The sequence below is a fragment of the Rhincodon typus genome, chromosome 16 (genome assembly GCF_021869965.1).
Source record: "Rhincodon typus isolate 14 chromosome 16, sRhiTyp1.1, whole genome shotgun sequence".
Lineage (NCBI taxonomy): Eukaryota > Metazoa > Chordata > Chondrichthyes > Orectolobiformes > Rhincodontidae > Rhincodon > Rhincodon typus.
Window position 1 is genome coordinate 19,364,082 of NC_063347.1, and position 27,500 is coordinate 19,391,581.

The 27,500-nt window shown below is 38.9% G+C and overlaps 1 protein-coding gene across 17 annotated transcripts in view; it reads left to right on the forward strand.

Moving 5' to 3' along the window:
• atp2b2 (ATPase plasma membrane Ca2+ transporting 2) overlaps positions 1–27,500 on the forward strand; it is a 627,627-nt gene that overhangs the window by 549,211 nt on the left and 50,916 nt on the right. For all 17 annotated transcript variants that reach the window (XM_048606377.1, XM_048606376.1, XM_048606378.1 and 14 more), the window contains 3 exons: positions 3,847–4,026; positions 13,639–13,726; positions 25,144–25,250. In XM_048606377.1, the coding sequence (XP_048462334.1) occupies positions 3,847–4,026; positions 13,639–13,726; positions 25,144–25,250 (375 nt within the window). The remainder of the gene's footprint in view (positions 1–3,846; positions 4,027–13,638; positions 13,727–25,143; positions 25,251–27,500) is intronic.

The following is a 27,500-nucleotide window of genomic DNA, read 5'->3' on the forward strand; positions in this document are numbered from 1 at the left end:
ATGTACAACTCCAAGCAGTGAAGAGTTTTCTGCCTGATTCCCACTAGCTTTGACTTCACTAGAGCTTCTTAATGCCACAGTCAGTAAATGTTGGCCTTTATACCATGAACCAGTCATAAACTGTATTGGAAGAAAGAGAGAGTTGGGTGGAGATGTGTGCATGCAGAGTATTGTCAATTATATATTAACATACAGTGACAGGACAGTTTAGGGATAAAATGGAAATTTGCAAAGGCAGAGAGGTCAAGAGTACAACTTTTAGGAATGAGGTGATTATACAAAGAAAAAAAATTTGCATTCTGTAGCACCTTTCAGCACCTCAGGATGTCTCAAATCACATTATAAACAATGAAACTTCCAGGAGACATGTAACTGTCAGTACCCGATATCAAGCTCCTGTAAACATACAAATGTATGGATTAGGAACAGGAGTAGGCTATTCGGCCCTTTGAGCCTGTTCTGCTATTCAATAAGATCATGGCTGATCTGTTTGTATTTCAAATTCACATCCCCAATGACATAGAGTCATACAAAGTAGAAATAGACCCACCTAGCCCATGCCAAACATAATCCCAAACTAAACTAGTTCCACCTGTCTGCTCCGCCCATATCCCTCCAAACCTTTCGTATTCATGTGTTTATCCAAATGTCTTCCACAGGTTGTAATTGTAGCCGCATCCACCACTTCCTCAGGAAGTTCATGTGAACCACCCTCTGCGTAAAAAGTTTGCCTGTCATGTCTTTTCTCTCAAGTCTGTCTTCGCACCTCAAAAATGTGTCCCGTAGTTTTGAAATTCCCCCATCCTGGGGAAAAGACAACTACCATTAACTCTATCTATACCTCTCATTATTTTACAAATTCTGTCAGGTCACCTCTCAACTTTCTATGCTCCAGTGAAAGAAGTCCCAGCCTATCCAGCCTTTCTTTGTAACTTAAACCTTCTATACCCAGCAACATCCTGGCAAATCTCTTCCAAACCCTCTCCAACTTGATAATATCCTCCCTATAACTGGGTGACCAGAATTGGACACAGTATTCCGGAAGAAGCCTCACCAACATCCTGTACAACCTCAACATGCCTTCCCAACTCCTATACTCAAAGGACTGAGCAACGAAGGCAAGCGTGCCAAATGCCTTTTTAACCACCCTGTCTATATGTGATGCAAACTTCAAAGAATTATGTACCTGCATGCCTAGGTCCCTCTGTTCTACAACACTACCCAAGGCCCTACCATTAATTATATAAGCCAACCCTTGTTTGTTGTACCAAAATGCAATACCTCTCATTTATCCAGATTCAAATCCATCTGCCATTTTCAGTCCATTAATCCATTTGATCAAGGTCCCTTTGTAATCTCAGAAAACCTTCTTCACTGTCTACAAAATTGGTGTCATCTGTAAACTTACTAACCATGCCTTCTAAATTCTCCTCCAAATCATTTATATAAATGACAAACAAACGAGGACTCGGAACCGATCCCGGTGGAACACTGCTGGTGACAGGTCTCTAGTCCGAAAAGCAACCCTCCACCATTACTCTCTATCTCCTGCTGTTGAGCCAATTATGTATCCAATTAGCAAGCTCACCCTGAATCCCATGTGACCTAACTTTACTAATTAATCCACCATGCGGAACCTTTTCAAAAGCTTTACTAAAATCCAAATAAACAACATTTACAGCCATCGTCAATCTTTTTGATAACTTCCTCAAAAAACTTAGTCAAGTTTGTGAGACACAATCTTCCTTGCACAAAACCATGCTGACTATCCCTATTCAAGTTTTGTCTCTCTATATGTCCATAAATCCCATCATTTATAAACACCTCCAACAATTTACTCATAATTGAAGTCAGACTCACAGGTCTACAGTTCCCCGGTTTCTCCTTACAACCTTTCTTAAACAAAGGTACAACATTAGCCACCCTCCAGTCATCAGGCTCCTCACCGGTAGTTATAGATGATGGAAATATTTCTGCAAGGCGACTGGTAATTTCCCCGTTTACTTCACACAACGTTCTGGGATACATTAGATCAGTTCCCAGAGATTTATCCACCTTTAAATTCTCTAAGGCCTCCTAAACTTCCTCTTCTGTAATGTGAACTGTTTTTAAAACATCAAAGCTTATTTCTGTGCATTCTCTAGACTCCATTTCTTTCTCCACAGTAAAAAAAGACTGATGCTAAATATTCATTTAGTATCTCTTCCATTTCCTGGGGTTCAACACAATGACGACCTCCTGATTCTATTGCCTAACAAAAATATATCTACCGCTGCCTTGAAAACATCCAATGACCCCACCACACCACCTCTAAGGCAGAGGAAAAGTCATTTCCTTATCCACTTTTGTCAAAACCATTCAGGATCTTATCTGCCTCAATCATGTTATCTCTCACTCTTCTGAACTCCAGTGGATCCAAGTCCATCAATGAAAGCTGATCCAGATCATTGGTTTTAGGTATTGGTGGAGCAATAATGTGAAATTGGCCATAGTGCTGAGGAAAAACACCTCTGCTCTTTTGGAACAGTGTCATTGGATCTTTTATATTCAACTGTAAAGGTAGGTAGGGCCCTTGATTGAACTTCCTTACCTGAAAGACGATCACCCTAACAGCACAGCAGTCCTTCAGTACTCCATTGAAATGTCAGTCTTCAGTCTATTCTAATTGATACTTGAGCACACAGTCTCTGACTCGGTGGCTAGCTTCAAAAGGTGTGAGAACAATACGTATGAGACCAAGAGAAGTTGGCGATTTAACAGGTAAAAATAAAGAGGTGATCCCTATATTCTTTGACTTCTATGGAGAGTGGTCACTCTCCTGCTTGGCTCTCCAAGTGTGATGAACTTCCTGTCCTCCAGTTGGCTGGCAACTCCCTTGAGGTAAAACTTCCTCTTGACACCATATGAAACCTGGATTTCGGACTGGGGCAGTCACCCATACCAGTTAAAGGCACACAGGACATGGATCTAGAGGCAGGTTCAACTCCAAAATTTACACCATATGCAGAGATTAAGTCCGCCTTCAATGTATAATCTGGAATAAAATGTTAAGTCGGGGGTGGGAGGGGTGGGGGGGGTGGGATGCAAAGGCAACAAAGGTAGAACAAATATGTTCTTGAGACAAAGTGCGAATTTATAACATTAAATAGGTCACAGAATTATCAAAGAAATGCAGCTTGTTAATTTTGTATTTTGTTAACAAGTATAATATCTCATGAACATGTTTATTATACTTCATAACAAAGAACGTAGAACTGTAATATATAATAGTTCAATTCCACTGATATACTGCAGACATTAATGTGAGAATAATACAAGATTATGCAGATATACCTCATTATTACTAGGTGTCGAGAAAAGAATATAATCAGCAGTTGCATACCATCCAGTTTGCTGAGCAATTCTTCTGATTGTACCCAAAATATCTGGAGAGAAATAGGAGTCTTTGGTTATTCATATATAGATTAAAATGAATATATAATTAGAATAAAATGGAAAGTCAGCAACCTGAAACTTTTAACATTATTTCTGTCTCCACAGACCTTCCTGATCTGACTGTTTCTGGCATTTCTGTAGTTACTTCAGATTTCTAACTTCCATAGTATTTTGCTTTTACATTAAAATACCGATAAACGTGCAATAATAAAAGCAAGGTGGCAATCATCAAGCAGAAACTCCAGAACACCTTCTTTTGATCTTTCTGAGCAATCTCAATATTGTTACAAAGTTATTTCATTTTACCATATTGTGTATTTACATTTGATGCAATAATACATTAGCTTACTTGTCCAGTAAACAAAACTGCTAAACAGTCAGGATCCCTGATTTTCTTATTTTGCTGTGCAGGTTCCAGAAGCCATCAGAAAGTGCCAACGAGCTGGTATTACTGTACGTATGGTTACAGGAGACAACATAAATACAGCTCGTGCCATTGCCATCAAATGTGGCATCATTAATCCGGGTGAGGATTTCATCTGCTTGGAGGGCAAAGATTTCAACAGAAGAATCCGGAATGAAAAAGGAGAGGTGAGACCTTATGATGAATCCAATGTATTAAACAAAATCATTGCAGTGCAATCTCAGTGTACAAATTTGCTTTGGTAGCACCATATTTAGGATAGCGAGTAATCTGAAAAGGGCACAAAGAGGTTACAAGAAGGTATAAATCACATAAGTGAATGAACAATGATCTGTCAAATGCAGTATGACATAGGAAAATGTTCATTTTGGTAAGAAGAATTAAAAAAGTATGTTATCTATATGGTCAGAGATTAAAGATCTCTAAGCTGCAGGGGGATCTGGGTGTCCTAGCACATGAATTACAAAAGGCTAATAAATAGGTACAGCAAATAGTTAGGAGAGCATATTGAATGTTATCATATATTGTGAGGGGAACTTCAAGCAGAAGTGGGAGGTTCTCCTTCAGTTATATAGGGAACTGGGAAGAACATGTCTGGAGTGCTGTGCACAGTATTGGTCTTCTTATTAAAAGGAAGTAAATGCAGTACAGGCAGTTCAGACAAGGTTTACCAGACTAATGGCTCGGTTAAGTAGATTGTTTGGATAAGTTAGATAGGGTTAGGCTATCTGGTGCAGTTTAAAAGAAGAAGAAGAGACTATTAATTGAAACGTACAAGATCAATGTGGCAAGGATGTTTCTTTTTATGGGAGAATCCAGAACTAAAGATCATTGTTTAAAAATTGAAAACAGACATGAGGCATTTTTCTTTTCTCACCGGGTCAGCAGTCTGGAAATTTCCTCCTGAAAAGGCACCAGAAGCAGAGTCTGAATATTTTTAAGGCAACATGTGTTTAGATTCATGTTAAACAAAGGATTGATAGGTGATCGGGCTAGATGGGAATGTGAACTTGAGTTGCAATCAAATTAGCCATGATTATATTAAGTAGCAGAACAAGTTCAAAGGACTGTGGTGCCTACTCTTGCTCCTTGTATGTAATAAGAAAAATAGATTAGCAATACATACATTGGTATTAATATCTTTGTATTATAAGAATGTTTTCTGTGCAGTAGAAGCCAACATATTGTTCAGATTAAGTTGTTAGAATTCCAATGAGGAATGCTGAGTAAATTTTGGGTAAATGCTGTGTATTCTTGGTCTAATCTCTGTACATTGCATATACAATCCTATTATGTTGGTGAAATCTCAAAACATAGTATTAGATTATGGTGACTGTGTTGTGCTGTGTAATTCTGTAAGTGAAGGTTTATAGTTTTTCACCAGACTTTAAACAGATAATGAACAGGCCTCGGTTGCCATGCAACCTCCTGTGGTCTTTGTAATATGTATAAAAAGAAGGTAATAGAATCTACCACTCATTTTACTGACTTCTGCATTGGCATAATGGGTGTGTGGTTGACCGGTAATGCCTTGCTTGCTTGTGCCATGTCACTGAGTAAAACAATTTAATAGCAGTATTAGGTTGGTGAAATTAGAGGGTGAAATGGCAGTATATCACAGTGGTGTATTGAAAGAATAATAGAAAAGTATAGCACCAAAGAAGGTCATTCAGCCCAACAAGTCTATTTTATTTCTTAAGGACATTACAGTTAGTTCTCAATTCTCTGCTGTTTCATCATCCCTGCAAGTTTTTCTCCTTTGGACGTTTACCTAGTTCCCTTTTAAGGACGACTACTGCATCTGTATTCTGTACCCAATCAGACAGTACATTCAAAATTGTAACCACTTAAAAAAACACTTTAAAAAAATCTTTTCCACCTCTTGCTCCTGGATCTGATGCCAATTGTCTTAAGTCTGGAATAAAAATAGTGGGAATACTGACCTTAAATGTTAATATTAATCCTCTCTGTACAGATATTACCAGATCTGTGGAGTACTTCCGGCATTTTCTGTTCTTATCTGAGACCAACAACATCCACATTTTAAATTTGTGTCTTCAAGTTACCAATCCTTCAGCCACTGGAAAATGTTGCTCCATCTAAACCCTTCATGATTTTGAAAACATCAATCAAATCTCCTCAAAGCCCTCTCTGCTTCAAGGAGAGTAATGTCTCAACTTTTCCAGTCCATTGATGAATATGTAATCCATCAGCCCTGGAAGAATTTTATTAAACCTCTTTGGTACATTCTCATCATATCCTTCCCAATGATTTTTGGCCAAAATTGAACACCAACTCAAGCTAAACTTGTGTTTTATGTAGGCTTAGCATAACTGCCTGACTTTTTTTAGTCTATACCTCTACTTCATTTAAGTTTAATGAGCTGCCATGTTTACCTCTCCTGCCACTTACAAATAACATGTACAAATACCCAAGTCTTTTTATCTTTCTGCTTCTTCAAAATCACAGTGTTTAGCTGCGTTACCTTTCCAATCAAACACATCACCTCTCAGTTTCTTGCCATGAGTGACTTTGTGTCAATCCATTTCATCAGCTTGTTGTGTTCCCTTGAAATCCATCACTGTCATCCTTACTTTTACAACATTTCCTAGTTTTGCTTCTTCTACAAATTTAAATATTGTACCCTCTGATCCTAAGGTTTATTTATTGTTATTATTTTCATCAAAAGCAGTGGTATTAAACCCTGAGGAATATACCTCCCTTCAATCCAAAAACACAGCTACACATCACACTCTCTGGCTGGGATTTTATGTGCCCTGTCCTTCCCTGGGTGTGGGTGGGTAGATACAAAGCATGTGGTTTAAGATTGGGTAGGACAATGACAGGGTGTAGATTTTACCAGCTGTAGATGACATAACATAGAATCATAGAATCCCTGCAGCATAGAAGCAGGCCATTAGGCCCATCGAGTCCATACTACCCCCCGCCTCCCCAAGAGCAACCCAACCAGACCCCTACACTATAACCCTGCATTTCCCATAGCTAATCCACCCAACCTACACATCCCTGGACACTATGGCCAATTTGGTATGGCCAATCTACCAACCTGCACAATTTTGGACTGTGGGAGGAAACCCAAACACCCGGAGGAAACCCACGCAGACATGGGGAGAATGTGCAAACTCCACACAGACAGTTGCCCGAGGCTGGAATCGAACCCAGGTTCCTGTGAGGCAGCAGTGCTAGCTACTAAGCCACTGTGCCATCTAGTCAGCCTTTATTTACACATTGAAGAGTCCTTGTCTCGAATACTGTTCCTTAAGAGTCAGCCCCAATCAGGGAATTCATATTGTATGAGGCCCAGCTGGCTGACCTGGTTATAAGTACTACAGAAGAGTAGTTAGTGGGCATTTTGCCTGCCCTTAGGCCAATTAAGGGGCCAAATAATGGCTCCTTCTCCCCACCTTGGTATTTTACAAGCAGGCATCTTGTCACATGGAGAGACTCTCCTCACTGGATACCATGTGACCCACATTGAGTGAGACCCAGTACATAGAACCTTTTCAGTCCTCGGGAAGACTCCCATCCTGCCATCAGATTCCACCTCCACCCCCACCCCCCCACCACATCTCGCTCGGGCCTGACTGATTAGCCCTGGCGAGAACTGATCCCTTTGATCTATCCTCTGGCCTGGCGCTACTGCTCTGGGTGGCACAGTTGGAACCAAAGGGTAGCCAACGTTCTGATTGGCTGACAGCTCTTGGAAGCAGACATTTTAGCTCAGAGATGAAGTCATGACTCCAGGTAAAGCTTCGCTATCTAAAATGTACTTGTTGCTTCCAGGGCCATAGAAGACAAGATTGCCTCTGACTTTATGGCCAGTGGGACGGGCTACGGACGCCCCTTAAAATCCCAATCTGTTTACTATTTTGCTCATTTTCTTCACATGCTGCTACTTCCTCATTAATACCCTGGCTGGCAACTTTGCTGAGCCTAGATATATCAGCAAATATTCACATGTTGCATCTGCACTCCCCTCATCCATCATCTCGATTATCTTATCATAAGCTTTATTAAGTCAGTCAAACACAATTTCCATCACTTATTGCTGATGTAATCAATCAGGTAATATTCCTCCTGATGATAATTTTATCAAATTTGAAAGTGAATTTAAAGGCCTAGTGTTTACAGTCAGATTAATACGCTGCACAGAGCAATTTTTATTTTTTTTTTAAATAAGTTTCACTGATTTGCTGTAAGGCAATGACAGATTAATAGGAAAACAGCTTGAGAATTTCAGCCCTCAAGTGTTGCCAGTTTATTCATCTTTGAAAATTGTCATAATTCATTCTTCCCCTGTACTTACCTGATAACAACACAATACAGAATAAGCAGCAAGAACACTGGCTGATTTCCTCCTGATAAAACCAGGAGTCCCTGTACAGTCCAACCTCCAACCAGCTGAGATCAACTAGCTCCACAGAGCGGTGAGCTCAAGATCTTTGTGATCTGTGTAGTTTGAAGATTCTTCGTTTTAGGCAACTGAACAAAAAGGTCATAATGTAAACTGTTAGTCCATAGTAAATTGTATGTAGAACTTGGTTTTGTTGTTTTGAATGCACACAACAAATCTAATTATCATTTTGTAACCATTCATATCAATAATTCTGAAGTTCTGAACTAATTCCATAGTCCTAAAGAGGACTCATATTGGAATTGAAATGTTAACTTTGTTTTGCTGTCTACAGATGCTGCCAGACTTTGTGAGTTTCTCCAGCATTCTCTGTTTCAGATTTCCAGCTAGTGCAGAATTTTGCTTTCATGTTAACAACTTTTAACTTTTTGTGTTTAAAACTTTGATAATAGAAAGCATATATCATGACAATAATCAATAATTGCCACATTGTACAACTCCATTTCACTTTGCAATTGATTCTGTACTTAACTCATTGCATTCAGCACTTGCAGAAGGTTGAAGTGTTAATCGACAATGATAAAGTGATTGGACTTGTCAGGCAATTGGTCTTGTACCGCTAAACATATTATATATCTTTGCAATATCTTTAGTCATGGCAAAATCAACCATATTTTAACAAACTGGTTGAAATTATTAACATAAGAGTAGATTGTAGCATTACATCATCTATTGACTGATATACTGATGAAAATAAAATCACTAATCTTTCTGAAATTAGATTATTTTTCTTTTGAATGTAATTTAAACCTTTTAATTGTTCTACTGTACCACGGAGTTTGACTTTTCCATTGCCTTTATGACAAGTATAACTTTCCACTTATCTAAGGAAGGATATATTTGCCATTGAGGGAGGGCAACGGAGGTTCATCAGACTAAATCCTGGGAAAGCTGGACTGTCCTATAACAGAGACTAAGGAGAATGGGCCTGTATTCCCCAGAGTTCAGGAGAATGAAAGATGATCTCATTGAAACTTGCAAACTTCTTACAGGACTGGACAAAACAGAAGCTAAGGTTTTTCCTTGGTGGGTGGGAGGTGATCGAGGACCAGGGGACATCAAATAAGGAAATTTAGGAATGAGACAAAGTAGAATTTCTTCACTCCGAGGTTGGTGATTCTTTAGTGTTCACTACCCTAGCAGAATGGGAAGCTTAGTTGGTGAGTACGTTTAAGACAGAGATTGATTGATAGATTTCGAGATGCTAATGACATCAAGGAATATGGGGATAGTGCAGGAAAATGGCACTGAGTTGGTGAACAGCCGTAAAGTTGAAAGGCAGAGCAGGCTTCAGTGTTCACAGCAGGTTTGGCAATTTTTTTTTCCCATCATTTTCCATTGCTCCCCCCACACTACCAAGCGGCCCTGCCTCGATCCTCTATGATTTACCATTACTGCTGCTCTCCTCTAACCAACGCCCTATGATCAGACACCAATCCTGCAATTAGACTCTCTACAATGAGCAAATCTCCCATGACCTAAACCTCAATATCTGCTCAAGTCATGGTTTCCATCCCCAACTTGTCCCCAACCCAATCTTTCCGATGCCTGCCTCTTTCTCCATTGTGCTACCAGCCTGCAGCTTTTGATCTTCTACGGACTCATCTGATCGCCATTAGCCTTTCCAGTCTTCTGCCAAACTTCTGATTGCTCTCACTCCCCACTTTCTTCAGACAGGATCTAGCTAAGGACGGGTACGTTCTCTGGCTGCTTAAACAGGGACTGGGGCAAGACAAGGGGTTGTATATACGAGGGAGTGTCAACTTTGCCAATAATGTGCTGTAACAAATATGTATTAGATTGCTGTGCCACATGCTACTGGGGGGGGCAACTCAAGATTTTCAAACCCATAAATAAAAGAAAGAATGGCGGGTGCTGAAGATCTGAAACAAAAACATAAATTGCTGGAGAAACTCAGCAGGTCTGGCAACATCTTAATGTTTTGGATTGAGTGACTCTTCCTCGGAACTGCACTCTGAGGAGGGCTCACTTGGCCCAAAATGTTAGCTCTGATTTCTCTCCACATAAGCATTAATGTATCAGGTAAAGATAACCAGTTGCAGGCAAAACACACATCATGGTTAGCAGTATTGGCCACTTATAAAGAATACTCCAAAGTTGTGTTGGCAGATATTTTGGAAACTGAATTGAAGATCAACTGGACAACCGACCTGGACCTCAAGAAATTCTGATATGCAGTACTGGGTTTGAGTACAGAAGGCAGCTAATTTCTTTCTGATTAAAATCTAACTTTTCCAGTAAATAGAAATTCTTACAGCAAAGTTGCGAGTACAAGCAAGGCTGAAGGTTATAGTCTTGTGCTGAGGCAGTGAACACTATCTCCCTTGATCCTTTCTTCTCTTTATCTAAGAACCGAGTGCTTGTCGTTCAAATTTTCTTTTAAAAAATGTAGTTTAATGCTCCAAACGGCACACCTACAAAGCTTTTCTAAAATAAAATACAGCTGGAAATATACTTTAAAGGGTTTTGTACACTTTGAAGATTGTACCTATGCAAAGGTTGGTTGGTTCCACCATTTTCTCTTTCCAATTTGGTGCCTAAGTTGAATCTCTGTGATGTTATCATTCCTTATTCAGCATGTGCACCATCTAGTGGCTGAAAGCTATACCTACAAGCCTTCAATTTCGATCGACGGGGCTTTCAATCTCATAACCACACTCTTAAATAGAAGGCGGCCGGAAGAGGAACAGCAGCAGTGAAAAATGAGGGAAACAGAGGCAGAAAAGAGAAGCAAAACCAATGATAGAAACAAACACTGCACCCAAACTCTACTTCTTTAAACAAATCACATGTCTTCAGTGAGATATATGAACAAATAATTAATTATAGATTGGTCAGACAATGCTCCCTTTAACTTGTCAAGAAATGTAAGCAGTTTTTTGGTTACAGATCAAACAATATGTTGTACAAGGAGAGCTGATTGCCATTGTTAACACTGGCCTGTGTAACATCAACATTGAGAACATCTTCAACTTTAACTGATTCAGTGCCAAAGTTGCAAAAAATCCATTATCTCAGGGTAGCCTGACGGTGATAAGGAAGTACCTGAAAATATTCATTCATTTTGGCTTAAACAACAAAATTTAGCATATATATATGCACTTATTTAACTTCCAGAGAGACCCCTTTGCATTTGGTGCCATTTTTGTCGGGCGAGGAAAATCTTCTTTTTGAATTGATCTCCCTGCAGATATGCCATTTTCATATTAATCTATCTACATTCCCAATTACTTGTTGCAAACAAAGTCAAGAAAATCTTCAAACCTTCTTTTTCCTGCCATTGGTGAATCTCCTATTTTATCTTGGTGTTCCAGTTTATCTGGAGTCATAGAGTAATATAGTACAGAAACAGACCCTTCAGGTCAACCTGTCCGAGCTGACCAGATATCCTAAAGTGATCTAGTCCCATTACCACCTTTTGGCCCATATCCATGTAAAACTTTCCGATAAATGTAGCCAGATGCCATTTAAATATTGTAATTGTACCTGCCTCCATCATCACCTCTGGCAGCTTGTTCCATACACGTACCATCCTTAGCATGAAAAATTTGCCCATCAGGTCCCTTTTAAATCTTTCCCTTTTCACCTTAAACTTCTTCAAAAACCTTGTGCCACTAGCTTGGCTTTGACATTATAACTATCATGTGCAAGTTTGTACACTTATTCCAGTTGGTTTTCAATGCAGAGTGATGCCAATAGTATGGGTTCAATTCCTGCACCAGCTGAGGATTCTCCTTCTCAACATCTCCCTTTGCCTGAAGCATGGTGATCCCCAGGTAAAACTGCTACCAGCCGTTTCTCTCTAATGAGAGAGCGGTCCTATGGTCTGGTAAAACAGTGGCCACTTCACGTTACCTTTTCACTGATTCCATTATATACTCTTTATCTTCACTCCTTCAAGTCTGGTAACATCTGTGAAGGAAAAAACAGAGTTAACGTTTTGGGTCCGGTCACCCTTCCTCAGAACTCTGTGGAAGGGTCACCAGACCCGAAATGTTAACTCTGTTTTTTCCTTCACAGATGCTGCCAGACCTGCTGAGCTTTTCCAGCAACTTTGTTTTTGTTCCTGATTTACAGCATCCGCAGTTCTTTCCATTTTCACTCCTTCAGAATTTGTCAAAATCTGACCTCACCTCAAAAACAGTTGTTAGATCATCTTTTTGATAAATTGTATCCATGAAAGTAGCCAAACCTTCATCCATGTCTGAATTTGAATTCCAAAATCTCCGATTCTGTAAAACAAACCTTGTTATTTATCTTGCTTTTGTGTGGTTGTGAAAGTACACAGGAAATTCCTTGTTTCTTCTTTGGTAAATAAACAACACAGTTACCTTATTCGTCATAGGTTTGCATTCAGAAAACAGGAGTAAGCAATGATACCACAATACTTTATATTTAGGTTCAACCACCTGTCTGAAGTTTTGTCCAAATCTCTTTTTAGTTACGATAATCCTTAAATTTCAATATCCTCTTCTACCAATATTAAATACCAGAGAGTAAATGCTAGATAGATGGAGTCAAAGTATACACTGTTCGGTCAGAGTTTTAGTTCTACCCACACACCCCAATTTCCAAGATCACTGATTACGTACATCCACGCTCCCTCCCCACCCCATATATACAACCAATCAAGTGCAATCCATGAATTAATATATAACTATCATCTGCCACTTAATTCCATTTGTGTCACTCCTCCGAGCTGGACCTTACTAGATTTGAGCTCCGCATATCCTTAGGAGAATGGTCATATATTCAAGGCTTTGTATGAAGTGGTACAGATCTCCCATCTGGACTAGATTGTTTGCTGTATATGTATCTTCCTCCATTCATTGAATGATGCTGCCAATCAAAGTTGGTTAGTACCAAAAAATAATTTTATGCTGATACACAGAAGGTGAAAAACCCAGGTAAGGTGAAGGCAAGTTATTGAGTTGCATTCCACACTTGTTAATGCTGTCCATCATTTGTAGGTTAATGGTATTCTGATTAAAGTTAATTGACTGGAAACGTTTTCTCCATAGATGCTGCCTAACCTAAGAGTATTTCCAGCCTTTTCTTGTTCTAATTGTATATTGCATTAGAAATTCTTTCTTGATATCTTTTTTAGCTTGATGAGTAAGAGCACATCAGGCAATATTCAGTAGGATAATGAGACAATTGGATGGTTTGTTTTATTCATAAAGACAGCAAAAGTAATTACAACCTTTATAATTTGTAACAATTTCTTTCGGGTTATGTTAAAACATCATTACATTTGCATAGATGCTGTTTGAATGATCCATTTGAGGAAAACTGTTAAAATAATTGTTTATTTGATTTTAAGGTTGAACAAGAACGAATCGACAAGATCTGGCCAAAACTCCGGGTGCTTGCTCGGTCTTCTCCCACCGACAAACACACATTAGTGAAAGGTATACAATTCACTTTGATACCGAAAACTGAGATATTATGCTCCCTTTCCCAACCTACGCTGAACTCTCAAAAACTCTAAATTTTATTTTCTAACCATTTGCATTGGGTGTCATATGTAGCACAACAGTAAACTGGTCTCCTGACCACTAATTGGGAAAGAAGGTGCCAAAGGAAATTGACAAAGCAGGCATAGAGACGAATGTTTTCTCGTGTGGGGCAATATAGAATGAGAAGTCACAGGGGGAACAGATTTGAGGAGAAATTACTTCTGTCAAAAGATCGTGAATCTGTGGAATTCACTACCCCCGAGTACAGAGGATGTCAGGACATTGAATAAATTTAAGGCAGAGATAGACTTTTTTTTTATCAGTAATGGGTTGAAGGGTTGTGGAGAGCGGGCAGAAAATTGGATTTGAGGCTGAGATGAGATCAGCAAACATCATATTGAATGGCAGAGCAGGCTTGAGGGGTTGAATGACCCCCTCCTGCTCTTGTCTCTTAATTTATGTTCGAATTGTTTTATTTGTGTCATACTTTAATAATGTCACATTAATGTCTTGGAAATCCAAAAGGTCAGGAACGTTTGCTTTGGGTGCAAAATTGAATGGGTTTTCTAAAATGAAACGCTTGCTCAATTTTCTGCAATCTTTTATGCTAGTTGAAGAAGTGGTAGACTAATCATTCCATTCAAGTCTTTTTCATGATAAACCCACTTTTAGCTACACCAGTAAATCTCCACTGGGTTACTACTATTAGGTAGATCAAGGATTGTTTTGATACAAATTCTTTTTTTAAAAATTAATCCTAGAACTCACTGCTTAAAAGTCGCAGCAGTGGAAACAATCAATAATTTCACTTGGAAATTGTGCACTTGAAGGGCGACACGGTGGCTCAGTGGTTAGCACTGCTGCCTCACAGCACCAGGGACCCAGGTTCAATTCCACCCTCGGGCGACTGTCTGTGTGAAGTTTGCACGTTTTCCCTGTGTCTGCATCGGTTTCCTCCCACAGTCCAAAGATGTGCAGGTTAGGTGGATTGGCCATGCTAAATTGTCCATAGTGTTCAGGGATGTGTAGCTTAGGTGGGTTATAGGGGGACGGGTCTGGGTGGGATGCTCTGTGGTTCAGTGTGGATTTATTGGGCCAAGGGGCCTGTTTCCACACTGTAGTGATTCTATGATTCAAGGAAAAGAAATGTGGGTTATGGAGATTAAATAGGGAATTGGAACTAATTGAACTGCTCCTTGAGAGCCAGTATGAACTTGATGGATTGAGTAACCTTATGAGCTATAAATGTTGCTAAATCACCTCTGGTTTAAGAGTGCTAGTCTGGTACAATTTTAATAATAACAATAAAAATAGCTTTATCATAAAAATAAAATTAATCACAGCATTAAGTCCACCACTTTTTAAACTAGACCTAGTTATAACACACTTAATTTGCATTGCACATAATTTGGAGTGTGGTGATTTCAGGCAGATTTCGCAAAAATATTTTTTCATGCATTTCCTTAGGGGTTGGGATATTGATTGCATATGATTCAGAGTCACAGAGGAAAAAATTGAGACAATTAATCAATGTATCTAGTTTTATCCAACATGGTTATATACAGGAAAATTGCCAACAAATTACAGGAAGGAATACACAAAAAGGTGCAATAAATTGTAATATTCCTCATTTTCTTGGTTTAGATTTTTCTCACTCCCTTGACTGTAATTTTCCAGTCTCTTTGTTTTGCCTTCACACTCCACATTTATTCAAATTGCACGTGGCCCACCAGTGAGTAACTCATGCAATGTTTTTTTTAAATCAAAGAGAGCATGTTTGGATCCCTGATTTGAACAAATGACTTGCATCTGGATAAAGACAAATTAAATGTCTAAATATATTTAATTATTGCTATAAAGAGATATGAAATCCAGATTTTTCATCTTGCACTGTTGTTTCCCTTTATTCAGTGACCAATCAATACAATTTGTATGGCATGAGAAAAGGGTACTGATTGGTCACAGAATATAGGAATACAGAGATATCCAATCCTTGCCCATGGCAACATCCAAACCAATCAGAGTTAACTGCCTTGTTTGAATTTAATCAGTTAACAAAGATAGTTCACAATTACCATGCCATCTATGGTCAAACCAATCAGCACCCCAATCTCATGTTACAAAGATTGTTGTTCCCTTTCTAAAATTGGTTCACTTGTGTTTCAGTCCTCATGAGTGAAAGCCACGAAGTTTCATCTTCATGTCTGTCTGCTCTTAGCAATGTTTAAATTCTGTACTACCAAACATCATGAATATATTTAATGCTAAAAAAAGTTCCAATTCACTTCATAAGTATTACAGTCAAACAAAAATAGTTACAGAATCTGAAAATGTGCCATTAGGAAGATTGACCAAATTCAGAGGAGAAGGAAATGTTGACACATGGGGAAGGAATTCCAGAAAGTAGGGTTGAGACTGCTGAGAGCACAGCACTAACCAAATGTGTTAGAGATGGGGAACAGATTTTTACAACAGGCCTATTTCAAAGAGTTAGCTGAGGTTACTAACATATCAGGGTATGAGAAGAGAATCCAACAAGGGCTCCAAAGGCAACTATACAAATTTTGAATAGACCCGACTGTTAGAAAGGGCTTGTGTGTTTTCATTCTATTCTATGGCTGCCTGTCCATCTACAGCTGGTCTCCTGGAAATCTATTAAATTCTAAATCTGGATGCAAACAGCAAAATGCCAGATGAATTGTTGTGACTATCGGGGAATTTTGACTTCCATTTTCAAATTTGAGAGGCTAAAATAGCACATACAGATTCTTTCCCTTTAAGTAGTCTTAGATCATAGAATCACTACAGTGTGGAAACAGGCCCTTGGGCCCAACAAGTCCATACCGACCCCAGAGCATTCCCCCCATCCCCTTCCCTCTATAAACCCAGCTAATCTACACACCCCTGAACACTGTATGGGCAATTTAGCATGGCCAATCCACCTAGCCTGCACGTCTTTGGACCGTGGGAGGAAACCGGAGCACCCGGAGGAAACCCACGCAGACACGGGGAAATAACAAGGTGTAGAGCTGGATGAACACAGCAGGCCAGGCAACATCAGTGGAGCAGGAAAGCTGACGTTTCGGGTCTGGACCCTTCTTCAGAAACATACTTATTTCAAGTGTTCTGAAATATCCCTTAAATGTCTGCAACTGTGTCTCTATTGATCTATCCCTAAGCTGGTATGTCAGTTCACTTCAGCTAGCTCAGCTTTCAGGCCCACGTAATGACACGGGGAGAATGTGCAAACTCCATATAGATAGTCACCCGAAGGTGGAATTGAACCCAGGTCCCTGGTGCTGTGAGGCAGCAGTGCTAACCACTGAGCCACCATGCCGCCAAACTATAGGGTTGGATAAAAACAAGAATTTATTGTTCATCATTGGTATCGCTCATATCAGTTAATTTATAAGTTGTGTACCTCAATCTTCAGAATGTTTACAGTTGCTATGAATTTCAATAAAATATGCATATCAGAAAATGTCAAAAGAAAAACCTGACGGTTCAGCAGTCCAAATAGATCTGTAATGTTTTTCTTCAATGAGTTTCAGTTGTTATATAGCTTGGAGAATTTTAATTTAAGATTATTACAATAAAATCTATATGTAAATTTGAAAAATGTGATTGGCAATAGTAGCCTCAATAAGGATACACAGAATGCATTTGAAATGGTTTATTAGGGTAGTACATTCTAGAAACAACCAGAGATAGACTATATGAATGTGGTATTATGCAATGTGACAGGATTGATTCAAAACCTCAGAGTATCACTCATAATGACTACATCCAGTTTGAAGGGAGAATATTGGGTCCAAGACTAGTACTTTAAACTTAAATAAGGGCCACTATGTGGGCCTGAAAGCTGAGCTAGCTGGAGTGAACTGACATACCAGATTAGGGATAGATCAATAGAGACATAGTGGCAGACATTTAAGGGAATATTTCAGAACACTTGAAATAAGTATGTTTCTCCTTTGAAGAAAAAAAATTAACAGAAGAATTCACCAACTTCAGTTAACCAAAGGGTTTAGAGAAAGCACCAAACTTAAGGGAATAAACATCCAACTGCTCAAACGTGAGTGCAGGTCAGATAATTAGTCAGAATATAACTAACAGCAGAGGATGACTAAAATGTTAATCAGGAGGAACAAATCAGAGTATGAAAAGAAGCTAGCTAGGAATGTAAAAATGGACAGCAAGTGTTTCCACAGGTACATGAAAAAGAGTAAGTAAAGTGAATATTGGTCCTTTAGTGAGTGACAATGCAGAGTTAATAGCAGATAATAAGGAATTGGCTGATGAAATGAACAAATATTTTGCTTCAGTCTTCACTACACAGGACATAACAAACATTCCTGTAGTAACTATGTATCAGGAAGTAGAAGGGAGAGAAGAGCTGAGTGAAATCAGAAGGTAAGTTGGACTAAGCAAACAGATGGAGCTCTTGGCATGGTAAGTCTCTGGGTCTAGGATCTGAACAGAAGTGGCAAGTAAGATAATTGTGTTGCTGTTAATTTTCTAAAATTCTCCAGATTCAGGAAAAGTTTTATTAGACTAGAAAGTAGCAAATTGGATTTCCAGAAGGAATTTGATAATATGGCACATAGAAGGTTGTTATGGAAAATTGAAGCTTATGGGATAAGGGATGAAAAAAGTATCAGCTGGCTACCAGAAAACAGAAAATATCCATAAATTTGTCTTTGATTGATTGTCAGGAGTCCCACAGGAGTCTGTGCTAGAGTCTCATCCTTTTGTAATTTACTGTAAAGACTTAGATGAGGGAAGCAAAGACATAGTAGTTAAAATTGCAGATGACACAAAGATAAATAGGAAATTATGTTGTGAAGGAGACATCAGAAGTTTGCAGAAGAATATAGATAGGTTGAGTAATTTGTCAAAAATCTGACAGGTGATCTATAATCTGGTAAAATGTGAAGTTATTAACTTTGGCAGGAAGAATGACAAAGCAGAATATGACTTAAATATAGGCCAAATGGTCTTTTCTGCCCCTATCTTGTATGTTCATATGTGAATTGAAGAGTGATTTACATTCAATCACAGCAGTTTAATAACAACCACCAAAGCTAAGTTCTGTAAATGGTCGCACTTTGAATATAACGCTAAATTCTTTACAGCAGATAGATAGTATTTCCTTATTCGGTGGGCAACAGATGTCTTGCTCTTGTTCAGATTTTCAACAGGTAAATAGTGAACAATATGCATTATGAATGAGGGGAAAGATTTCAACCACTATACCTGAAAGATTACATTGACAATCAAGAGCATATGCACTATAAGAAAGATCAGCCTTCCCTCCAGCACCCCTATCAGACTGATCTGAAACGGCGCATCTCAATAAAAAGCACACAGGATTATTTTTTGCTGTATCAGCAGATAGAGAATCAAAGAGCCAAATGACATGAATAATGCTTTATATTTCAGAATAGAATGAAGGTCAGAAAGTTTGCAACATTATATAAATGTTAATAAAGATCAAAGCTGTTATAATGCCAGGAAATTGATTGCCAAAACCTTTTAGAGAATTACCCAAATGGATGGTGCTAATTTCATTGCATTTTTAGGCAAACTCTTGTTTTATAAGTTTTTTTTTTGGAGTAATATAATTAATGAGTAAGTATGATTTGAAGATTCCTATATTACTGTTTGCCTTCAAGATTAATTCTGTGGGGGATATTACAAGTTCGTTTTTTTAAAATGTGAGTTCTGAAATAGCAAGTTGCTTCAGGAAAGCATATTAAACTGCTTTATCTGTAGGTTCGTGGAAACAAGCACTGAACAAACAGGGACTGCAGCAAACACCAACACTGAAGTCAGGAGCCAGTACATTTTGCATCCTTGCGCTTAGCCTGTCCTTTGGTTCACTTGCCAGGAGAAATTAGCTGCTTGTTTTACTGAGATTGCACAGTACTCTATGCTGCTCTTATACAAAGGGAGTATTTAATGGTGTCCTCCATTTCCATCAGCTGGATTACCCTTGTCCATAAATAAAAGCAGAAAATGCTGGAGAATCTCAGCAGATCAGGCCACACCTATGTAGAGAGAAACAGAGTTAATGTTTCAAGTCTGGTATAAATCTACTTCTGAACCCTGGCTTTTTCTGAACCCTGGGTTCTGAAGATGAGCCATATCAGATGCAAAACATTTACTCTGTTTCTCTGTCCACAGATGCTGCCAGACCTACCAAGTTTCTCCAGCACTTTCAATTTTTCTTTCAGATCTCCAGCATCTAAAGTATTTTGCTTTTTGTCTGTGATAGGCTTGCCCTGAGTTTAAATGTGTCATTGCACTCAGGCTTGTAATAGAGCCACAGCATGACATGTTACCACCGTTTTGTGGATGGATTGGGAGAGATGATGGCATGTACAATGGCATTGGAAAAGAAGGGGAGGGAAACCTGACATTTTTCCACTGCCACAGAAGTAGGAATAGCAGCAGTGAGATGGGTGTCTATTAAACTCTGTAACATGGTAATTGACAGAAGGTTTCCACCCTGGCCAACAGTTTACTGATATCACAACATCCCCATATCATGTGGTGAAACCACTGTGGTGACTACCCAGCAGATGGTGCAATTGGACATAATTTCTGGGCTCCCATGCCATACTGAAGGATTCACACCATTCCTAATACCTCAGCAGCTAACCTGGCCCAAGCACATTAAGAACAATCTTTCCTGCCCCTTTGAGAACACTGCAACATTGTGTAGCACTTTCCATCTCCCAGTTCCCTCAGCAGCAGCCACCTATATCGCCATTAATTCTAATGTCATTCACCTAAATCGGTGTTCCCTGGTTCCCAACCTTTCTGCTAACTGGAACAGTTTGGCCCTATTTCCTCTGTCTCAAACCCTCATGACTTTTAACAATTCTCTCAACCTTCTCCTTTTTAGACCAACCCTGATCTCGTCAGTCTACCATTTAAATGAAAGCCATCATATCTTGAACGATTCTTGTATCTCTTTTCTGCAGCCTTTCCAAAACTTTCACATCTGTCCTAACATGTTTTGCCCAGAATTGTACACCATACTCTCAGTGATTCTAATCAAACTGTTCATCATAACTTCCTGAGATTTGTGCTCTATGTCTCTGTGCGCTCTGGTCCAGGATCCAGGTTGTCTTTTCAGCCACCATCTCAACCTGCCCTGCCACTCTCAACAATGTTTGCAGTTATACTATCAAGTCTCTCTGTGCCTGCACCTACTTTAGAATTGTAACCTTTATATTGCATCTCCTTGTTTTCAAAACTAATTGCATCACTTCACAATTCTCTCCAGTAAGCCTGCCCATTCCACCATCTTCTCGCTGTCCTCTTGATGTTTCCCATTATTCTTCTCACAGTTTACAATACTTCCAAGGTTTGTGTCATCTGCAAATTTTGAAACTGTGCCCTGTACACCCAAGTCTAGCTCATTAATATGTATTGTTTTACAACCGCAGACGGGATCTGTAGACCAAGCTAATCAAATTTACCTACTGACCTCCAAATGGAGAAATGACTGGACAGGGTTTCATGACTTTGTGACTTTTACTTGAAGGAGAGTCAAAACCAACATAAATTAAGAGGCAAATCATGGTAAGTATGAACCATAAATTGCAAAAAGAATGGGGAATACAAATCTTAACTCACTGAGTTAGTAGGTTATCCACTCTGTCTAATGCTCCCCCATCCCCCCCATAGTCTCACTGTCAATCAAAGCTGAATTTCAATCCATCAAGGATGGCTGTGCACTAAAATGTATTTAAAACGAGGGCCTCCTTTTAGAACAGACGTGAGGAGAATTATTTTTTGCAGGAGTTTGTGCAACTTTGAACTTCTCTGCATCAGAAGGCAGTGGAAGTGGGGACATTAAATATTTTGAAGGTGAAGTTCGGTATATTCTCTATAGACAAGGGCATCAAAGATTATTGGGAGTAGACAGGAATGTGGAATTTGAAACTGTAACTGATTCAGCCATGATCTTATTGAATGGTGGAGCAGCTTCAAGTGCCAAATGGCCTAATTCTGCTTTTAGTTCATGTGATCATTTGTTAGCTGATTGTCCACAGCAAACAGGTTCTTCATAAATATTTTCTGAAGAAGGGTCCAGACCCGAAACATCAGCTTTCCTGCTCCTCTGATGCTGCTTGGCCTGCTGTGTTCATCCAGCTCTACACCTTGTTATCTCACTTCACTCTTGCAATCTTCCTTGAATGGCTCACTTTGTTCCTTGCTTCCATTTGTCTCTGTCAGCTGCTCTCTCTTTGTGTGCCACATGGCCGCTTATTTCAACTTCTTTGCTGTTGGGACAGTGTCCAGATCAGAGGATGCTAATTCACATGGACTAATATTTCTTATTGTCCAAAAATTATAACTGATCCCTGTACAAGTGACACAACTCTTAATAATTCCTTTACAAACATATTTTAACAACATTTATAGATTCCACATAACATTTTAAAGTTATTCCATGGTCTACAAACTTGCTGGGAAAGTTAATAAGTGGTACTTTTTCAAATGCATTTTGGAAGTTCTTTGTTAGTACAACATGATTTGCCTTTTTCCAATCCCTGTCAGTTTTTCTCAATTCATTTATACTTCTCAAAGTAGCCGTCAGTTCTACCCTGCATTACTGTTTCAAAGAGGTTTTCCACAGGGAATTTAAACTGCAACTGTTGGGTTTATTCCATTTTTTGAAAAGGAAAGTTACATTTTCAACCCTGTAGTCTTCTAGAACTGTCCCTGTATCTAAGGAGTACTGGAAGATTATGGCCAGTGCTTCTGCAAGTTCCAAACTTCCTTACATCAGTATCCTCAGATGCATCTCATCCATTCTTGAGTGACTTGCCAACTTTAAGCGCAGCCACACTTTATAAAGCTCCACTTTATCAATTTCTTGTGTATCCAGTTCATCAACTATCTCCACTATGACTTTGGCAGTAACTTATTCTGTGCAAAGATGTGAAATCTAATTTTAATACTTAAGCTATGTTTTCAACTTGGTAATGGTGCATATTTGTACAAATAGAGTTTCAACATTGAAATGAATTGAGCTATCCATGCATCTTGATTGCTAGTGCTGTCATCTTTGCAATACCACACTATTGACCTTCCAATTTCTTCATCACTCTCTCCTCCCTTTCCCAAGTTTTGACACTTTACTGGTGTATTATTGCACAGATGCCAACTGCCTCTGGTACCTCATTCAGGTGGCAATTTATCATGAATGAACAGATCAGATGTGTCTAGTTGAATGGTGAAATAAGCTCACTGGACGGCAGGCTTATCTCTGTTTCCATTCTGCTGTGGATAGAGGAAAGAGGTCAGAAGTAAGATGAGAAGAGGATGAGCAAAGAAAAATGATCAACTTTGCTGGGAATGGGGGGAGATATTAAATGACGATAAGAATACGATCAGTTTAGAGAGAAGCGGAAGGAAGGATGTCAATGGTTAAGTGAGGAAGGCAGGAGGCAGCAAACTCTGTTCGATGATTGAGTGTTCATTTCCCTAGGCTCCAGTTATATGCTCAGTGTTGGAGTCTGGAAAACTTCCATGGGATTACTTCCCTCAGGCTCAAGTTATTTGTTACGTGTGACAGAGGATCTTTCTCAGTCTATATTCCCACAGACATGTTTAGTTGCTTAAAAGAGTGGGGCCAAGAGGGTGGTTGGCTGGGTAACCAGAACCACTCTCACCTTTGAAACCTTGAAGGGAAGGGAGCTTACGATGGCTCAGGACATTAGTTGGGACCGGTGAGGAGGTGTGACAATGCTGAACACTTTTCTTGGTCAGCCACTGGTCATTGTCATGGGCGGGAACCAAAGACCGTTTCTCTGTTTGTTACATTTGATCACTTCAAGAAGATTCATTAGCATTTGCTAACCAGAAGTAACAATAACACTGTTTGTTCTGCTGGAATTCGTGATAGGAAATTGCTTTCTGGTCACGAGGGGCAATGTACTGGCATCTTCAGGGAGGAATTGAATGAACACAATCAAAACTTTGGCTAGGAATGGATCAAACTCAGCCTGTAATTCAGGCTTCTGCACTCAACAATAAAGTTCACCAGATATCTTATGGCAAAATGTAGTTTCTTGTAACCACTAGCTATCACTATCAAAATTCTAGCTTGTTTGTGCAGAGGTTCCATGTTGACCGCTCATACTTTCTTAAATGACTGTGATAAACATGTGGCTGTAAGTGCCAATTATCTATCAATTCCAAACAGATTAGGGATTGCAAATGAATATAGATTTTCCAACTAGGTTTCCAGATTGCCTCAAGATAAAATGTGACAATCCACTCACCATTTTTAATATATATAATAGACTAAAAAATATTTGGAAAAAGGAACAATGATTAATTTTAAAAATAATTGCGCTGTGTATTTCTGATTTGCATACTATATGTTCGGTGTAGTTCAGCTGAATAATATATATGTCTAAATGGTGGTTGAAGTGTTGGTCAGCCAGTTTAACTTTCTGGTACTTTATTCATCTTTCCTAATCTTGTAGCCTCCTCGTTACTTGAGAATTATTGTGTTTGTCCCTCACAATGACCAGAAAAAAAAGACAAAGCTTCTCTGTCAGGGTAAAGTGCAGTGTACCAACTGATGGAAAAAGTAATACACAAATGTTTTGAAAATAATTTAAGATCTGCATATTGATAATTTGGTTCCTACTTATCCACAAAAGGTTTGAAATTTGACTGGAAAAATATAATGGAAGTTTCCATTTGACAAAATTGGAACTATATGGAGTCCATTAACTGTAATCAGATTGAATGCAATCCAGTTCATTATTTTCTCTGTGAGTTTCTTGTATGTTTAACATTAATTGTTTTTGAATGTGCCCTGAAGATTACAATGAAATTTGATATAATCTGGAAAAAGACGTAATATAATGTTTACAGAGTAATGCAAAACTATTAATGATTACATTATTCATGTTCTTAACCAGTAACAGCATAATTATTCTACTGAGAGCCAAATTTTTTTTTGCTAATTTTGTGACATTTTTAGTAATCATTAGTTGTGAGACTATTTTGCCAAAGGGTCAGAGACCTAATTTGATATTTAATTGCATTTGCTTCCTCTATTGTTTCATAGATTTTTTTGGTCGTTAGTCTGGTTTTGCTAAGGTTTAAAAATAATGTTGTAGTTGCTTGAAGGTGTTCAGAGACATAGCTGACTGATAAAATCTGCCATTATTATCTGTTGAATTGTTACTTCCAGCATAATTTAACTGATGTATATAATTGGAGCTGGAAAGGTGGAGGGAGTATACCTGTTAATGATAAGTGTAGGAGGCTCATTGTTTCATCAAACCAATTCTTCCTAATGAGCTCCAGTGGGACGGCTTTGTTTGTTGCAGGTATAATTGACAGCCTGCATGGAGAACGGAGACAAGTTGTAGCAGTAACTGGTGATGGAACGAATGATGGGCCAGCGCTGAAGAAAGCGGATGTTGGTTTTGCCATGGTAGGCGACAAAGCATTGACAAATGTGTTAAATTAGAATTTTGTTTAAGGTTTGAATCAACAAATTATGTTAGTGCAGCATTATCCCTGCATTGGTTGCCAAAAGTGAAATCCCGGATATCATGATTTGCTTGGTGTGTACATATATTACTGAGCTGTCAGTTTGTTAAAGTGATAGTTTCCAGCAACACAGCACATCTGTTACTCTGCCAGAGATGGTCTTTTAAATCTGGATGAACACACTGCATCTGTGGAGCCTGTTACAAAATATTACTGATATAATTATCTTAATATCCTACCTTTTTGTTTCATTTGATCTGGAAGATGATGAGATTATTAGAGGAATATTAAAACAATTTGGCGAAACCATTTCAAAAATACTCAATGTAACTGATCTGGTATTAAAAAAAATCCAAAATGTTTTTGAAGTGTAATACTGCTCGTAGAATGTATTATAAAATGAAAGCTGATCATTAATGGAATTTTTTTTGTTCATGGCTCTTGTGTTAATTACTCTTTTACATTTGAAAGTTAGCATTTTCTTCTGTGGCAGAAGCTAAAAGAACACAGAGCCCTGGTCTAGCGAGAGAAATCATTACATTGTCCCAGTTCAGTCAGTTCACCCTGCTGAAGCATGTTGACCGGGAAGTTACAGGGTTGATCTCCAGTATCCTGGCTGAGTTACAGTGACCTGAGCTGTGCCTGTGGCAGAGTGGCTACAACCCGCCTGAGCAGTTTAAACATACAAATCAGCCGGAGGAAAAATTCAACCACTTGTAGTGACTCCTGTGAGAAATGTGCGTGAGGGCTACTTGATGCTGAAGAGACTCCTGTCCCTGTAAAGAGTTGTTCTCTTAAAGAAAAGGCGGGAGTTAGGTTTTAAAGAAAATAGAGATTCACTTATAAAAGTATTAAATCAATAGCGATAAATCATTGTGGTAGATTTCATTACTCCCACTAATTGTGCCATTGTTCACAAATAAACTTTTTGATTGAATCAGGAAATCCATACACCATTCCTATTTGATGTTTGTACTTTTGTGGGCAGTTTTATAAACGTATTGCAGATTTTAAATTATTTAAGATTGAAACATTACTTTTTGGGTAAAGGCAAACCAGAAAATTTTCTGATCTATCATTATTTAGCTGATTTCGACTGGAATGGCATTTATAATCCACTTGTATAGTTTGACGAGGGAGGGGGAAGATCAGCCACTGAGTTCCAGTGGAAATGCTCAGAAGTTAAATAGTGATTGAATGGTTCTTGCCTGCAATGCTCCTCCTTCTAGCCTCTGCTTTTTGCAAATAGTCAGGATTGATCACGCCAGGTGTTTGGGTGCTAAAGGTGCTGTTCAGAAACCAAAATGGTATCTTGTTATACACACTTTGCCAGGAATTGCACTGGCAACCATTTTGCTAAGATCGATATGACACATACATCTAATGTCTACCAGAAGGATGACGCAAAATTTGCACAGGCGTTTAGCATGCAACACTGATTTGGCACCAGTACTGCCATTTTGCTCTAGCTAGTGCCTCGCTCAGCTTTTTCACAGCTGAACATCCATAAAGACTTAGGGCAGACCCTCCAAACACACACAGATATGGTAATACTTATAGGGATCCATCCATGACGTAACAGATTGGTTGCAGTTTGATTTCTTATGTTTTTTGCATTAATTCTGCGAGTCTTTGATCTTTTCTATAGCTATTTGACATTATTTACAGGGAATCTACAGAGTTTACAGGGAGGGTGCAGCAGGTACTGAAGGAGTTTTTCTTGACTTCAAGGGAGTTGGTAGAAGCAGAAATGATAGCTATGTTAAAGAGGTCGTTTAGACGGACATATGAACAGGCAGGGAATAGAGGGATACAGACCATGTGCAGGCAGATGGGATTAGTTTGGAATGGCATCATGGTCAGTGCAGACATGGTAGGCTGAAGGGCCTGTAACTGTGTTGTACTGTACTATGATCTATGTTCTGTGTTCAAGGCTTATACTCAAACTGTTGCCTTCAGTTATGAATGCATTAGCAGACATCCCCTTGGAATATAATGTTTGTGAGAATTAACAGAGGCCATGCAGACCAGGATGACTCTTCAAAGAGGGAGGAGAAGGACTGGGAGAGGGATTCTCAGTGGGAGGCTGTGTCTATGTAAGGAGTTTAAACAGCAGTACTTGAGATGTCAGGGCCTCAGTAAAAATGTCCTGTTTGAAATCTGAGATAACAAGGTGTAGAGCTGGATGAAC